This window comes from Caenorhabditis briggsae, assembly GCF_000004555.2.
Source record: "Caenorhabditis briggsae complete genome, chrV, whole genome shotgun sequence".
Taxonomy (NCBI): domain Eukaryota; kingdom Metazoa; phylum Nematoda; class Chromadorea; order Rhabditida; family Rhabditidae; genus Caenorhabditis; species Caenorhabditis briggsae.
The window spans coordinates 8791751-8809029 of NC_013488.2; the positions used below are offsets into that span (position 1 = coordinate 8791751).

The 17279-nt window shown below is 39.4% G+C and overlaps 4 protein-coding genes across 4 annotated transcripts; 3 read left to right on the forward strand and 1 right to left on the reverse strand.

Moving 5' to 3' along the window:
• Positions 1–1619: 1619 nt before the first annotated feature.
• CBG27038 lies at positions 1620–1715 on the forward strand (the record flags this gene model as incomplete). The annotated part of the gene is made up of 1 exon (XM_045237428.1): positions 1620–1715. The coding sequence occupies one exon, from the start codon at positions 1620–1622 to the stop codon at positions 1713–1715; it is 96 nt and encodes a 31-aa protein (XP_045100589.1).
• Positions 1716–8118: 6403 nt separating this feature from the next.
• CBG27039 lies at positions 8119–8424 on the forward strand (the record flags this gene model as incomplete). The annotated part of the gene is made up of 2 exons (XM_045237429.1): positions 8119–8304; positions 8380–8424. The coding sequence occupies 2 exons, from the start codon at positions 8119–8121 to the stop codon at positions 8422–8424; spliced, it is 231 nt and encodes a 76-aa protein (XP_045100590.1).
• A 49-nt stretch (positions 8425–8473) lies between these two features.
• CBG23406 lies at positions 8474–16135 on the reverse strand (the record flags this gene model as incomplete). Its single annotated transcript, XM_002636646.1, has 8 exons — positions 8474–8575; positions 8640–8725; positions 9744–9990; positions 10099–10164; positions 10739–12586; positions 12634–12772; positions 15901–16009; positions 16057–16135. Coding segments are annotated over 8 exons (2676 nt in total), but the record flags the coding sequence as incomplete, so codon positions are not given.
• Cbr-lon-3 lies at positions 14748–15808 on the forward strand (the record flags this gene model as incomplete). Its single annotated transcript, XM_002636647.1, has 2 exons — positions 14748–15595; positions 15682–15808. 2 exons carry the CDS (start codon positions 14748–14750, stop codon positions 15806–15808), a joined length of 975 nt encoding a protein of 324 aa, XP_002636693.1.
• Positions 16136–17279: the final 1144 nt, after the last annotated feature.

Sequence of the window (17279 nt, forward strand, 5' to 3'; positions counted from 1 at the left end):
AAATTGATAAAAAGTCGGTGACAAGTAGCAAAACGATAAGAGGAAATTCAAAAGAATACCATCTTTTCTAACCGCTAAAAAAAGTGAGTCAACAAGACGAAAAAGGGAAAAAGAGAGAACTCGAAGAACTCTTGTATATGTCCACGAGCGGTACGCGTGCCGGCAAGAAACCAATTCAGTGTGGGAACCTTTTTTGAATTCGAATTTTTCAGTTAAAATCGGAGTGAAGGAAAGATAGTACAGTCTCATCACCTTTGTGTACATAGTAGAGTAATTTTTTGAAATCGTCGGTGAAGTAAACAGACTCAAAAGGCTATTAATTAGATCATCAAGATGAGTTGGTGCCTGGCACCAACCCATAAAGATTCCCTTTTCGGTTTGTTGACTCATAACAGAATTTGAATTAGGTCTAATAATAAGGCTCAGCTGATTTCAAAATTAGCTAGAGGAAAATCAAAAATTAGTATTATCAGAACTCAAAAAGATATCATCACAACGGAAGACATCATACGAAAAGAAAGCGAGAGAGGGTTGTGGTAATTTGACCTCCCCTAGGAATGAATTGAGTTGAGAAAAAAGAAAAAAGTAGAGAGTGAGAAGATTTTTGAAACGGCCAAAATGCATGAGAAGGGGAATGGAGTAGGAGGAGGAGGAAGAGCAGAGTGCAACTATTTTTTTGAACAAAAAGAGACAAAAAAAATAATGGAAGGAGTAAAACACAGTTGCTTGGAATTGACACTTTTTGTAGTTTATGATAAACAGTTTATCATAAACAGTTTATACAAAACCCAACTTAGCTGATGAACCAGAAAAATACTCCTAAAAAGTCCTGGTTTATCAGAAATACTGTATCAGGTTCGATATTACCGTTGGCACATACGCTCCTACAAGGGATCATAATTCGGTCAAAAACGGGAAAGCTTCCAATGGCAGAGAAAACCGTTAACAAGTTCTAGGCAAGAGAAAATAAGAAAAGTTTCGGATCTGTCTACAATTTTGAGATTCTCAGTGCAAAGATTATTGCTTTTGGCCACTAAAATAGAACTAAGAACGGAAAGAACTGAAAGACTGAAACTCCAATACCATCCCGATTTGGAATATGACATCATCAGGAACTGAAAAAAAAGCAGAAAAGAAGAAAAAAACCCAGTCATCTGGAGAATCCGAAGAAAGTGATCACATCTGTTGAGCACATTTCCTTCTTTTTACAAACATCCGGTCACCAATAGAATCTTCATAATCAGAAATCCCAAAGGTCAGAGTTTCGTAAGAATTCTGAGTTCCTATTCTTCGTTTCAACACCAAAAACAACAACAAAATAAACAACAGAAAAACGGAATTCGGAGTTTGAGATGTGGGCGGAGTCTCCGTTCCCATTGCGCAACAAGAAAAGGCACGAAGGATGAGTAAAATATATAAAGAGAGTTGTGTTGGCTTCCTTTTCTTCTTCTTACCCCTATCCCAACGCCTTCAGAGGGAGGAGTCGGAAGAAAGAGAGAGAGATAGACACATATGTCTTTTGGTCCAATTCCAATGGTCCCTTAATGCAATAGAGTGAGAAACGGACGGGAGACATCCACGGGGGCAAGGAAAACGGAGAAGAGCTGGAGGAGGCAACTATGGCGCAATCAGCTCGGGAATGGAAGGAGAGAATTGTACAAAATGTTTGGGTAAAAGAACGAGTGGACACAGTGAATAAAAGAGAGAAGACTTGATTAGGGAAATGAGCAAAAAGGGCTTAGTGGTCCAGGACTATAGTGCTTCCTAATTGTAAAAGGGCAAGTGGGAGAGGGAGAGAGAGAAACAGGAAGGTAAACTAGTTGAACATCCCAATAAGCTCCGGCGTTTCAAAAAACTAATTATCCAGATTCTGAACTGATAGGTGTATGGATTTGGAGAAGACCATCAGGCGGATCCTACTGGAACAAAAGATGCTGACTTATAATTTGAATAAATATTGAAACGTTCAAACAAGACTAATTCTGAATAATTCTTATATTTACACTTAATAATTAACAGTAGCCCTGGAACTAAATTTACAAACCTTGATACTAGGAATACCAGCTCATGAAACAGGAAACTCATGCTCACTAATTTCGGAGCTTTGATTGTTTCCTCGTACTCACACAATACTATTCAGTATCATCTCACAGATATCCGTTTGAATGTAGTAATTTGAAACTGAACCCTTCTTCGAGACTCATCGTGTCTTTTCCTCCTTCTGCCATCATCAAAAATCACTATATTTCATGACATATGTCCCCAATTGACTGTGCCAAAATAGTTCATAGGTTGAAGAGACGCAGAAATTTAGGGGAGTCACATTAAAGTGACCAAGTGATATCGAGATTAGGAGCAGCATAAGGATCTCGTTTAGATTTTTATCAGATGATTCGAATGACCCTCTAAAGTGGATTTTAGTGATGGGTTTTAGTAGAAAATTAGTTAACGAATTAACGAGGAATCTGACAGATGATGAGGAATCCAGAATTTGGATTCTTAGAAAAATGAGCATAGTATTGTGAGCCCAATCAAACAGAAACAATAATGTTACTCGGAAAGGCGGTTTCAATGGATGATTGTAGCTAATAAGAGAAAGAAGAAGAAGAAGACGTCAACGCAACAATAATGATGATCCATGTGGCGGCTAATCAAATTTCTATAGTGACTAGTGAACTCTAAATTTTCAAATTTGGAACTTGAGAATTCGGATTCCGTAAAAGAGGGAGCATCAAAAAATCGAGTTACCCTTTGAAGGGGATTAATGCTCACCCATCGGAATGATGATGTCTTCGGAACACACAACATTTTGGGAAAGAAAAAATTCGGGAGAGATGAAATATGAGAAACATTTGAGAAAAATACTAGAAGACTCAAGATAAACGTTATTGGAACGGAGTGAGGCCACGACCTCTAAGATACCGTAAATTCTCCAACATAAGCCCACTCTATACGTGCAATTTCAGCTCAATTCTATCGGTTACTATAAGAGATATCAACAACTTGTCAACTGACAAAATTTTATCGTAAAATTATTAACATTTAATCAGTTGACAGATTTTTTATATCTCTTATAGGAACCGAGATAATTGAGCTCAAACTTAGTAATGTGGAGACTTTTCCCAGTATTTCTCACTATCAGATCAATTAAAACTATTTACAGTAACCATAATCAACACTGTTACAATTAAGCTGCAAATCAAAACTAGAAATCGAAAAAAAAATCTAATTGAAATCCCACACCTACCTGCCGAAAATCGAACAAACCAAAAATCTTGGCAGTTTACTTTAAAAAACTGGTCACTTCTCTCTTTCCCATTTCCCTCTTTTTTCGGTTCTAATCGTTTTTTTCTCGATAATTAGTATTCGAGGCCTCAACCCTTTCCAACCCGAGACCGCCCACATTGGTTAAAAGGAGATTATGATCTTCAGAGAGGACGCCATCGAAAACGAAGATTTGTGTGTGAAACCGAGAATGGCATCCAAAACGCGAGAAAAAAGGAGAAGGTTGAGGTGTAAAGAAAAAAAAAACAGTTCATCACAAATCATCGGACGAAGGTTTTTGGAGGACAGTTTAAGGGAATGAGGAACACAAGGATATGGGCGGTATGGTAGAAAGAGAGGAAGAGAAAGTAAATAGAATAATGCACAGGTGAATAAATTTAGAGAGGAAGGGAGGGAGAATAGTAATCGGACAGTGTGAAAACACATGTAGAAGCTAAACGGGTCATGGAAATTACGGGAACATTAAAAATTGGGGAAGAGGGAGCGGAAGAGCTGGATTAAGTTTGAATGCGGTACCATTCTGGTTTATCGAGATCCCTTTTTGAAAAAAGGGGTGTGCCAAGGGACGGCCGACGGCGGCTATTAATTCTAGAGCCAGAAAAGCCACAGTCTACCGATCTTCGAAAAAAAGGGAAATCCATATTCTTGATATGAAAGGGAACAGGGAACACCCTCATGTTATCACCCCCTTGTTATCAAATTAAATGAGTGAAAAACGAATGTGAAAAAAGTGTCTCTTTTCCTTTATTTTTTTTCTATTTTATTTTTCATTCCTTCCGCCATCTTCTTCGGTTTTTCATCTATGCTAGCTTCTTCTCCTCCCTTTTCTCCCTCCTCATTTCTCTTGATTGATCTCTCATTGTAAAACAGAAATTGAAATCTTTTTCATCTAGAAAGTGATTCAACAATAATCAAGCGATGAGACAACACACGTGGCAAGCCATCAGGTGCTCTTCTAGAATCCCAACACTTCCGATTCAAAGTTCAAAGTAGTTAAATCTGGGTGGTTTAAGATGTTGCTCCACACTCAACCAAGACACCAGTCTCCGAGTAACAGGTGTCTCGAGAGTGTTGCTTCAGCTTTCATCTTGCATCATTTGCAAAAAGAAAAGAAAAAAGAAAACTAGACAAGTGTATACGAAATTTGCCAATGATTGATTGATGGTTATAGGTGTGAAGTGAGTGAAAAAAGTTCCACGTTTTTGTTTGTCTCAAATGATAAAGTAGGCGGAGAGAAGAAGAAGATTAAACTCAAAAACCAATAAATCCTATTTAATTGACACCTGGTTGCAACTGATAACCTCCGCTTGATAAGAAGAATAGCAAACAGATGGAACAACTGGATTCTAATGTTGAAAAAAGACGCGAAAGGGGACTTTAGGGGTATAAAAGTAGACATTAAAGAGTTTTCATTAGCATTTGAATCCAAAATTTGGGAACTTTTTGGTTATTACCATGTTTTCTCTAGTAGAAGCCTCCCTAAACTTTCAGATCAATTATCTCGGTACCTGTAAGAGATATCAAAAATTTGTCAACTGATGAAATGTTTTTGATAGTTTGATCAACAATTTAATAGTTAACAACTTTTTAGTATCTCTCATGGTAACCGAGGTAATTGAGCTTGAACTGCATATATAGGGCAAAAAATTGAAGACGCTATATTTTCGGTAGCGGTTGAATCAAAAACTTGGAGACTTATGGAAAATAGAAACAAATTTAGAAAAGTCCTATAACTTAACAACCGTTTAGATTCCCAAAATATCGTTTTCCAGAAAAAATCAACCAACTTTTCAGCAAGCTGTCTATAGGGCAAACTACAGTACCCTGCAACCTTTCTAATTCTCTACTGGTATATCAATTACAGCTATCAACCCTAATTGGCTTCAAGATAACACAACCAAAAAACACAAGTACAGTGCAGTTTTGAACTGTCGTATACATCATACATACACTCACTCACACGTATTCTATGCTAATCGGATTGGAGAGTGTGAAAATTGGAGAAGCGCAGCAAAAAAGAGAACTGCTGCTGCACATAGTACTGACTGCTAGAAAGGAATACAATAGAAGAGAAAAGAGGGTGACATGTGTATCTGTATTGTTATGGAAATTTTTGATTAGGATGATTATGAATAAGACATTTGAGATATAGACTGAGGGACTCTTCGAACTGAAAAAGAAAAGGAAATTGATATAACCTTTTCCTTTCTCTTCCGATGGACACCTAAATGATGAAGCTGGCTGTCACATCAAATTGTCGCCAGAATTATGTTATATGCATTATGAATCAGTGAGAATTCAACATATGTTGGCAGCCTGCTTCTTGTTCTTCTCTTCCATCTCTTCTTCCTCTTCTTCTCTCATTACCTCATTACTACCGTAAATCAAAAACCTATAATCTATTGCCACGTCATCTGAAGAAGCTTCAAGTGCATATTCAATTCAAATATACACACACTCTCTCTCTCTCTTTCTTCTTCTATTACCTAACCTAATCCAGACGAGAATCGGAAAAGTGATCATACTAAACAGCTTGCGGGGGAATGACTGTCATTAAAGGATCACAACGTAACCGTATAGATTGGAAGGTGCGTAATTACGGGCGGTCCGATTTGAAATACAACGACGATGGGCGGTCTGAAATAGAATCGAAAAACGGGAAATTGAATGTTTTGGGACCTCTTCTATGAACCAATGTGGGGTCTTCGGTTGTGGGTCCAGGAGGAAATTGCGGAGCACTTCACAAGCCCTCCAGTACCCTTCTCTTTTTGTTCATTATTCTAATGTGACACCAAAAACAGAAGAGAAAATGGGGTGGGTGTGAGAAGCGGTTGGAAAAAGAGGATCGGATTAGATGAAGACGGGTCGAGAAAACGGGACCATGATGCCATCGAAAAAGCCCAGGCAAAACAGGAAATTGGATTCGGCATTGAAGTAAAAGACAAGGATGGGGTGTGGGTTGATTGATGGGACAGATACCACAAAAACGGAAAATTATGAAAGGAGCATTTATACTTGGGTTGGTCATTCTCAAAACCACGCCCCTTTTTTCGGAAAGAAAAAAGAAAACACTTGAGAAAAGTTTGGAGAACATCTCCAGTTGAAGAGGTGTACAGAAAGGGCGCCGCCCCTTGTTCCTTAAAAAACACTTCTGATGCCACCATGGACCACTTGGAACAGAAAAACTGCCAATCTGAATTAGGTATCAGAAACAGGGATCAAATTGGATTTCTCTAGAAATCAATTCAAATTCAAAGAATGACAAATATTTCAACCAAAGCCCACACAAGTCGTCAGTTTTGAGCTCAATTATCTCGATTACTGTAAAAGAAATCAAAAACTTATCAACTAATGAAATATTGATGATATTATGATAAATAATTTATCAGTTGATAAACTTCTGACATCTTTTACAGGAATCGAGATAATTGAGCGCAAAGTTGACAATTTGGGTGGGCTTCTATTAAATGAAATACGGAAAGTTGATTTGAAACTCATGAAACTCAAAAAAAATTTTTTGGCTAGAGTTATACTAGATACCAGAGAAAAGACCGATTTGGATTTTTCTAAAATATTTCAAGTTCGAATTCGAAGGATTATCAAAATTGCAACTGCCGTATTTCCTCTAATAGAATCCCATCTCAAACCATCAAGGTTGAGCTCAATTATCTCGATTCCTGTGAAAGATTTAAATTTTTTGCCAACTGTTAAAACACTGATGGAGACATGATAAACATTTTGTCCGTTGACGACTTTTTGATATCTTTTACAGGAACCGAGATAATTGAGCTCAAAGTTGATGGTTTGTGTGGGCTTCTATTAGAGGAAATGCGGCAAGTTGGTTAGAAACTCATGAAACTCAGAAAATTAAAGTTTAGAGTGGCTGAAGATGAAGTTGCTTTTAAGAAGGCGTAATTTATTTGGTGTAAAAATTTGAGAATCTATGGAAATCGAAGCAAAGGATCAGTCCAGCTCTTGAAATAGAATTCAAAAAAATAAAGCCAATAAAAACAGTACCTGCTGATCCCATGAGAATCAAAAAACATCTGCGCTCTATTGTCTAAACCGGGGGTATTCCTAGCCCGGGACATGTGGCGCCAAACGAAGCCTCATGAAGCTCCGCCCACTTTTTTTTCACTCGATCCAAAGGCGACAAGGTAATTTAAACTATTCTTAATGACGGTGCGCACAACAGGGACAAAAAGAAGAAGTAAAAAAGAGAATAAAATGAAAATTAAGGAAAAAAGGACGTTGATATACATAAAATCAAATCGGTGGAAGAGAAGAAGAAAGAGATCATCTTCTAATGGCGTTAACGACTTTAATTAGAATTGGACGACGACGACACTGGCAAAAAGGTAACGGAAGGAATGAAGAAATGGAACGATGATAATATAGAAGAAGATTATTATGGCCTGGAACAGGTGCACAAGCATTTTTTTACAAGGACCCGCTCAGTTACCATTCGCGCAGAGGAATGTGCTTCTTGTCTGTACCCTCTGTTAATTGCTTTATGTCTAGACTGGCATGTGTTCGCAGATGTTTTCTGTGTTGAATAACAAGAAGAGGTATTCTGAAGAGACAATCAAGTGGGGGAAGAAATATGAAGTTACTTACCCAAGTGGATCTATAGGGAACTGTCATTCAAAAGTTTGAAAAAATGAGAACAAAGGTTTCTATGAATCCAAGAATCTAGCTTTAAACTTATTTTCTAGAATCACACAGTCATAATCAGAATTCGGTAGCATTCCACGGCTTCACTATATACATTTGCAATTCTCCAAAAATTTGAAAGTAGTTTACGCACATCGCGGGGATCCCTGACATCAGCTAATGATAACTCAATTATCATCCCGTTGTCTTCTTCTTCTCTTCTTCTTTGTTCTTTTAAATTACGATGTTTCGACTTCCAGGCTGCAAAAAAAAAAAAGAAAAAGAAAAGAAATAACACCTATATTTAAAAAATCTTGCCCGGCAAATAAATCAGAAGAATATCACAAAAACAAAGAAACAGAAAAGGCACATGAAATGTTGAGCAATAAAAAATAAACTGACAACTAATCTTCTGTAAAAAACAATGGAAAAAGGGAAAAGAAACTACTAGAAGACGGAAATGAAAGAAACGGGAGCAAAAAATGAGTCGTTGTTGGGAAGAAAAGCGGGGGAGAAGAGACTGCCTACTGGAGACTTATGCAAACGTTTGATTAATCACCTCCTCGGCTTCTTTGGTGTGCTGTTCGCCGATAGCTGTGGCGGTCCATGCAAGTTCTTTGCGTCCCGCGAATTTCAGCTGAAATTGGAATTTTTTGGATTTCGGTTCCCAAAGACTACAGTAATCCACTCTCTGAACCTACCCGAACTCCCAACGCATTCTCAAATCTTGGCCTGACAAATGACCACGCTCCGGCGTTTCTTGGTTCCTCTTGTGACCACACGAACTCTGCAAAAATAAGTTTTTATTTTTGGGTCCTTCTCCTCCGTTTCCCTGGTCATTCTGACATCATAAATCTTCGAAAGGGAGTTCGGTGCGAAAAGAGACCTCCCGTGCCATTTTGCTAGTTTCACCATATTTCACTCTCGGAGATTGACAGTTGAAAGGAGAGAACTAGGGGAACAAAGTGAGCGGTCGTCGGTCACTTTGGGCTGATTGTGGTCAAATTCTAATTGAAAAAAGGAAAAGAGGTACTGTAGTTTAACTGGGATCTAGAAAAAATTACCGTAATTTTTCGAAAAAAAAAGTCCACCTTATACCTAAAGTTTGAGCTCAATTATCTCGGTTCTCATGAAAGATATCAAAAATTTATGAACTGATAAGATATTTATCATAATATTGTCAGTATTTTATCAGTAGACAGATTTTCAATATGTCTCATAGGAATCGAGATAATTGAGCTTAAACTTGACAGTGTGGGGGCTCATCTACAGGTTCTACGACATTCGCTACTAATTTCAAGATCTTTGATATTTAGTAAATGTCTGCAAGCGATTAAATCTAGACCACCATGTAAGATAGATTGTCAAAAAACTTGAGGAAGCTTATCCTCCTCAAATCTACTCCATTTCTTTTCCAATTTAACGACCAAGTTCTCATCAAAAAGTGCACTAAAAAAAAGAATCGACGTCGTCTGTGACGAACAGAGAGCGCAAAGAGTCATTATTCAAATCGGCCACCCGCTTTTTTTTGCCCGAAATCTGTCTGATCTTGTCGTCACCGTATTCGTCCGGCCTCGGTTGCAATTGTAATGAGGAATAAAAAACTTCTGAGGTGGAAGCGAAAAACGGTATTTAGAAGAAGAGCGAATTTTTCGGCGCGCAGAACTTGCAGTGCATAAATCACCTCAAGGTGAAATCATTAGCGGAATGGATGAAGAGGCAAAATGAAGCACAACGAATGGCTGATTTCAGCAGGGGTTCATAGGTGTCCCAGTGTAGAGAAATTTGGCTTGGTTTCGTTTTACCTTGAGCTGCTGGATATTTCTTGAAAACAGCTTGAAGATCAACAACTGGGAACGGACACAGCATCTCCACTCTGACGATAGCCACCGAATCTTTCAGTCCTCTCTCATCACGACTCTTCTCTACAGCTATCCAATGCTTTCCAGATACGAAGATTACTTTTTTAATGTTTCCAGCAGATGCAACATCTTCTGAGATCACATTTCGATAAGTGGTTCCTGGGCCGAATTCGTCGATTCTAGAGGCCGCCTGCAATAAAAAAATGTGGTAGCGGTAGGGGATTAAAGAGAGATCAGATGAGTAGGGGATGTAACTTTTTATGGGTATTGTTGTATGAGAAACGGTTGAAAGACTGACCTTCGGATGACGTAGCAATATCTTTGGACCAACGACAATCAGAGGTTTTCGGTAGTTGGGAACGACCTGCAAATAAACCGCGAATATGTTTCTGATGATTTCAAAATAGTTAATTAGGTAATTAGTCTTTATATACCGCAATTACCGTGATCAAAAGATAGATTTGATTTTCTAAAATCTACAGTAATCCCAGCATTTTTTTTGGAAATTTTGAAATCTTGTCAAGATGTGAAGATCATCTTGAGATTACTACAGTTTCAGAACAAAACACTGTATTCCAGAAATGGCAATACTCCAGAAAACAAAGGAACGAACTAAAGTAATTCTAGCAATGAGAATTTTCAAAAAAAAACTACAGTAACCCAGTACGGTAGATTTGTATCTGAAAGAGCTACAGTAGTCAAGGGATACCGTGGATTTTTTTTTCAAGAGTGAACAGTAATCCGGGCATTATTTTTTGTAAATTTAAAATTTCGAGATTACTGTAGTTTCAGATAAAAACGCAGTAACTCAGAAATGGAAAACAAACGAGTAACAGTGATCCAAGCAATAAGGAATTTCAAAAAAAACTACAGCACTACAGAAATACGGTAGATTTGGATCAGTAAGAGTTACAGTAATCCTACAGTAATCCACTTACCTGTCGTCTCAATAAATGGAAATATTGAGCACTTGTTGTTGGATTCGCCACTCTCATGTTCACATTCTCTCCATCCACAGGTGATTGGTCTTCTCTTGAATCACAGTTTTGCAAAAATCGCTCCATTCTGCAACTACTGTGCTCTGGACCTGCACCATCGAATCCGTGAGGAAGAAGCATCGTAAGTCCAGATGATGTTAGCCATTTGCTCTCCGCGGATGCAACAAAAGTGTCGATGATAATTTGAGCACCGTTGAAAAAGTCTCCGAATTGAGCTTCCCAGACACACAGGCGTCGTGGGTTTTCTGATGAGAAACCCCACTCGAATCCAAGAATTGCTTCTTCAGATAGTAAATTATTAGCTACCTCTAATTGATTTTTCTGTTTTTCTACTAGTTCATTCAATGGAATATGAATCTGATCTGTCGACTGATCAACCATCATTGCATGCCTATGACAAAATGTTCCACGTCCCACATCCTGTCCACTGATTCTTACATCATTTCCCTCCAACAAAATGCTTCCAAATGCCATTGCCTCAGCTGTCGCCCAATCGATTCCTTCTCCAGATTGCATTTTTGACAATCTCGAATCAATGTGCATTTTGTAGAGATGCTTGTGGGTGTCAAAGTCTTCTGGTACTTTCACACTTCCAGCTCCAATAAATCGAAGAAGATCGGTGGCAACTCCAGTATCCCACGATTCAATGGCTTTTGGGGCTTGTTTAAACCCTTCCCAGCTTCCTCGATGACTGATATTCACTGGCGCAGTACTATCCACTTTTTTCAATTCGTTGTTTAATTGCTCCGTATGATTTTTCAATTCTTCTTTCACTGCTTCTTCAGTTGTCAATCCTTCGTCAATCATTCTATCAAGGAATAATCGTGGCACCGATTCCCTTGATTCCACTTCTTTGTACATAACTGGAGACGTGAAAGTTGGATCATCTAGCTCATTATGTCCCCATCGTCTGAAGCACACTAAATTGACAAAAACGTCCTTGCGGAATCTTTCTCTGTAAGCTAAGGCCAATCTGGTTGCTTTCACAACTTCCTCTGGATGGTCTCCGTTTACATGAATGACTGGATACTCAAAAGCTTTTGCAATATCCGTACAGTGAGTACTCGATCTTCCAACACTGGATTCAGCGGTAAATGCAATTTGGTTGTTAGTGACAAGATGAACAGTTCCTCCAAGTCTGAAATGTGGAGCCTGACTCAACGCAATCGATTCCCAGACAACTCCTTGACCACTGAATGCTCCATCTCCGTGCACAAGAACATTGAGAACACCATCTCCAGTTCTAGCAGATCTCTCATCAGGAGAGTAATCTCCTTTGCGCATCGACCATGCTCGAGCTCTAGCTTTTCCCATAGCAACTGGATTTACAGCTTCAAGATGAGAGGGGTTGGGGAGCATCGTGACGTGAACGTTTCCTTCAGCTCCTTTATAATCGAAAGAGGATACCAGATGAGAAAGAACATCTCCAGAAGCGTCTGCGGTTTCTGGAAACTCCGTGCGTCCTTTGATTTTACGGAACATGTGAACAGGTGGGAATTCCATGAGTTGGGTGAGTAGATTCAGGCGTCCACGATGAGCAATTCCAATAATTATCTGCTCAACTGATTTTTCAGCTGATCCTTCAAAAAGTTCCGAGAAAAATGCGAACATCGATTCAGCTCCTTCTGCTCCATATCTCTTGAGAGTGGGAAACTTGGTAGCCAAGAAACGATCGAAATTTTCACATTTCAGCATCAGATTTCCAATTCGAACAATCTCTTCCTTCCGAAGTTCTTCTGCAATTATGTTTTCAAAGTTTTGTGCCAACCATTGTCGTTCCTCCATGTTCTGAAAATCATAACGTCTTCATCTGTAGGTGGTTCTGTTCAGATTACATTAATATGCATGAATTCGATTGCCGTTGGACCGCAGTAAATGAGTCGAAGCTGCTCGGCAAGATCATTTAACGAATAACCACTCTTTACATTTTCGTCCAATGATAATCCATAAATTGTTGGATTCAATTCCGGAACCCTGAAAAAAATCTTATTTAACTTATAAGCATCCCACTTTCAAAATCCCAGTACTTGCTGATAGCCATCTACCCTCATTTCTCCCTAATTTAATGTCTCCCCCAGTCCCCTCCAGGCAGGCGTCTTCCAAAATCCCGTAAAAACTGCGCGACGCGCACAAAGGTATTCCACATTCCAATATCTCTCAATGGCGGATCAGAAATCAAAGGATTTTGGATTCCCCATCTCGGAATGAGTGGAGGAAGCTGTTTGTGTTGAAATGTCGGTAAAGTTCAAAAGAGACACGATACCTTACCATATAGATTTATGGATTTAGCCGGGTGGTAGAAAAACGCAAAACAGGCAAAACGCGAAGCAAGATCCAGACAGTGTCTAGTCAGGTTTTTTGTTTTTATCTCATACACAGGAGATAATGAACATCGTTTCCGGTGATATTGATATGAACTAATGTTCTTATTGGATTTAAAGAAAAAAAATAATTCCAAAATCTGAGGAAGGTTCCTGACCACTACCATGGAATTCTGAATTTATCATGATATTCGAATTAAGCTCAAGATCCATCTGAATATAATCACTACTACTCGATAGATATCATACTTATAAGTTCACTTGCGCACATCCATATAAACAGAAGATTTATTTGGAAATCGAATGTTCTCATATATCCAACCGACCGATTAGGTTCAAATTTGCAACATAAATTAATTCGATACTGATCTAAACACCCAGACTGTCTTGTTTATTTTGTGTTTGTCTCTCCCGGACGTGTTTCGCTTTCTGGAACTAACATCATCGAATTATGTTTGATGATTAGCGGTGTGCCTTGGAAGAAGGTTCTCGTTATCATAATCGAATCAAACCAAATGGACTTTACAAGACTTTCCCATCCCATAGCTTCCAACTTGAGTGATAATGATAGGACATTTTAATAGTGTGATGATAGGAAGAGTGTGTCAATAAATCAGCGCCATCGTCGCACATTTTTTTTCTATATCCCAGAAGATAAGGAGAAAAAAGGAACATATTCTTATCAGTTGGGAAAAGGAAAGGAAGAGATCGTGTCTTGTCCGAATGATATATGACACATCGTTTGGACAATCAAATTCGCATATTACCGTAATTTATTGCGATGCGAAACAGCCATCATGTCGCCTTGACAGGACTGATGTGAAAGTGTTTTTCCACGTAAAAGACGGAGAACATTCGGGAATACAGAGAAGAAGGTCTCGTGTTTGACAGGAAGAAGGTACTTCTCGAGAGGAAACTGGATAAGTTGGAAACACTGGAATTGCCAGCCTTTTTTTGTTCAAAGAACTGAGTGCCAAGAAGTGAGAAAATGATGTTGATAAGGCGCGAGACTGTGTTCTAATCACGACTACTTTCATTATCTCCAATTTGTCTGCAAGGGTGCGAGGGAAGAGGAACTGTTTCGGAAGCTATTCGATGACTCATTCAGGACGCTTGTACTTTTGAAACACTTGGAGAGACAAAGATCAAAAGGTGTCTGAAGTTGGAATGGAATTCAGTCTGATTTCTAGGTACAATTTTTTTCATATTTTCAACATGAATCAAGTAAATTAGATATTCCTCGTACTGAACTTCTGATCTCTTTTATTAAATTTTCCCATCCCTGTCAAAATTGGTTCCGTATTTTCTCTGGAAGAAAGTATCAAATACCTCTTTTCCTTTCTCCAGTCCCAATCTAATCTTCAGAATCTTAAGGAGAGTCCGGAATCTGAATATTTCTTCTATCCTAAATGGTTGCAGTCGTTCGTTCTCTTCTCATCCTATGTGAACATCATCGAAAAGAAAAGTGGGCGGTCAGAATCCCGCTGTTGCGATTGAGCGTCCGCGCCGCGCCGGTAAGCAATACGATTTTTCTTCGGAGCGCTACGCACATGCCGTGTATAAAAGTGCGACAGTATCTCAGCTTCTGAATCATTCGCATCGTTCTTTTTCTAATATCTCATCCAGAAATGTCGGTCACTACGGCCACATCGGGAGCTCTCATCTTTTCGGGAGCCTCTCTTTTGGTGTCTCTGTTCACTGCTGCTTCTATTTATTCACAAGTTAACTCCATATGGACAGAGTTGGATAATGAGATTGACAGTTTCAAATTGCTTACTAACGACATTTGGGGGGATATGATCAATTTGGGAGCTGGATCCGCTTCGAACCGTATCCGTCGTCAAGCCTATGGAGGTTATGGAGCTACTGGAACCAGTGCTCCAGAGCCACACTTCCCACAAGGAGATAAGGGACCACTTCCAGTTCCAGGACTTCCATTCGGACCAAATGTTTCTGGTGGTAACAACCGATGCCAGTGCACTGTTGAGAACACTTGCCCACCTGGACCAGAAGGAGGGGAGGGAGAGCAAGGACCAGATGGTGAAGATGGTGTTGACGGAGTACCAGGATTCGATGGACAAGATTGTCCTGATGTCGAGCAACAACCATCTCAGGGATGTTTCACATGCCCACAAGGACTCCCAGGACCACAAGGACCACAGGGAACACCAGGAATTCGTGGAATGCGAGGAGCTCGAGGACAGCCAGGATATCCAGGAAGAGATGGTCAGCCAGGAATGCCAGGAGAGATGGGACCAACTGGACCATCAGGAGATGACGGAAAGCCAGGAGCTGCTGGAGAGAAGGGAGATGATGCTGAGAAACCAGTTGGAAGACAAGGACCACGTGGACAACCAGGAGAGCAAGGACCAGATGGAGCAGAGGGACCAGCCGGAAGAGATGCCTATGCCGGACCACCAGGAGTGGAAGGAGAGGATGGAGTTCCAGGATATCAAGGATCAGCCGGACCAGATGGGTAAGTACTAAAGCATCCTTATTCGCTGGACTAGGAGTTCAATTGCTTTTTTTTATTATCCTATCATATTCAATGATAATTTTCAGAGAGGAGGGACCGCGTGGACCAGCCGGACTCCCAGGAAAGGATGCTGAATACTGTAAGTGCCCAACACGTGACGACGGAGCCAACAACCACGGAGCTTGGCGTCGCAAGCACAAGAGAGTTTACTAGACGAGATGATATTCTTATATCTGATTTTTCCTTGTTAATTTCTCTAATAAATTATTTACCAGAATTCTTGAAATTTGGATAATGTTACTCACTTTTCTACATTTCTCAAACCGAGCGGATCGAGCTGAGCCTCCAGATATCCATATCTGCGGAATGCGTTGATCAGATGGACACGTTGTGCACTTTCTGGGGTTAAACCTCCTGCAAAATATATTTTCTTCCTCTTGTTCTCTATTGAATCAACACACCTTGGCTCTCAAAAACTCGCTTCGGTGGATCAGGCAGGTGTCCAAACACACCATGTCCGGGACGATAAAACCGATGCTGTTGGTGGCTGTGGTTTTGGTTGAGTACTGAAGTTCAAATTGATAAGTGTGAAGGATGATGTAATATATTTAGACGATCATTAAAATAAGGGGCTGATGCAGAATCTGTTGGCTCGACGGCGTCAACCATAGCTTAGGCATTTTCATCCAAGGCTATCGCATCGTCTAGGCGAGCTAATCACTTTGGTAATCAATTGTGTGTTAATGAGTAAGTACACAATACATTTTCCTGTATAAATGCACAATTCGTATTGTTTTGTCAACTTGCTTTCCTTCCTACAAACAGGGGTGCATCGTGGGATACAACAAAATACGAGAAAAGAGAGAAGAAATCGAGGAGAGAAATAGAAGAAGAGAGCAAATCTAGTCGGTCTGTTTGTTTGCTCATCTCGGCTCCCGTAGAAGGTGAAAGAGCCACCTGACTGCTCGATGGGGAAGGGTTCATGTTGATCGGTCATTTGCAGTATTCTATGTCTTTTCTCCAACGCTTACTATGTTTTCTATAGTTTGAATTTATTAGGAATCTGTATAAGAATTATGCGTTTGAGATGCTCATTGAAAAATACTTCCAAATATTATTCTGGCGCAAAAAATCGTAGCTTTCGAAAAGAAACAACAGCGGACATGGCCGAATCTCCCACAGCGACAACTACCGTAACCTAAAAATATTGTTATTTTCAGGATTAATTTTTGTTGATGCTTCTGTTATTTTTTCTCAAAACAAGTCGAAAATATAAAATTTTTGATAGTGATAAGATTCGAACGGAAATCGAGATAATAAATTGAGAAGATAAAAACATTTTTAGGTTACGGTATTTATCGTTGAGGGATCAGCCCAGATTTTTTTGGTATCAGAATAATAGTTTAAAACCGTCGAAAGTAGAATAGAAATATTGAATTCACACACTTGTTGCTTCTAGATGTTGATATGTTATCAAGTGCATCAGTTTTGTTTGTAGATGCTCGGTTTCTAATCCTATTTATTACTGTTTTGTGTGTCGCGTCATAATTACAGCTGACACTGTGGCACAACAATTGAAACACTGACTTTATCAACAAGACTGTTGTGTCACTGTGCTTTGAATTCATGAATGAGTTTTGATTTTTTTTCATTCGTGATTCCGAATTTCAACCCCACTTCTTTT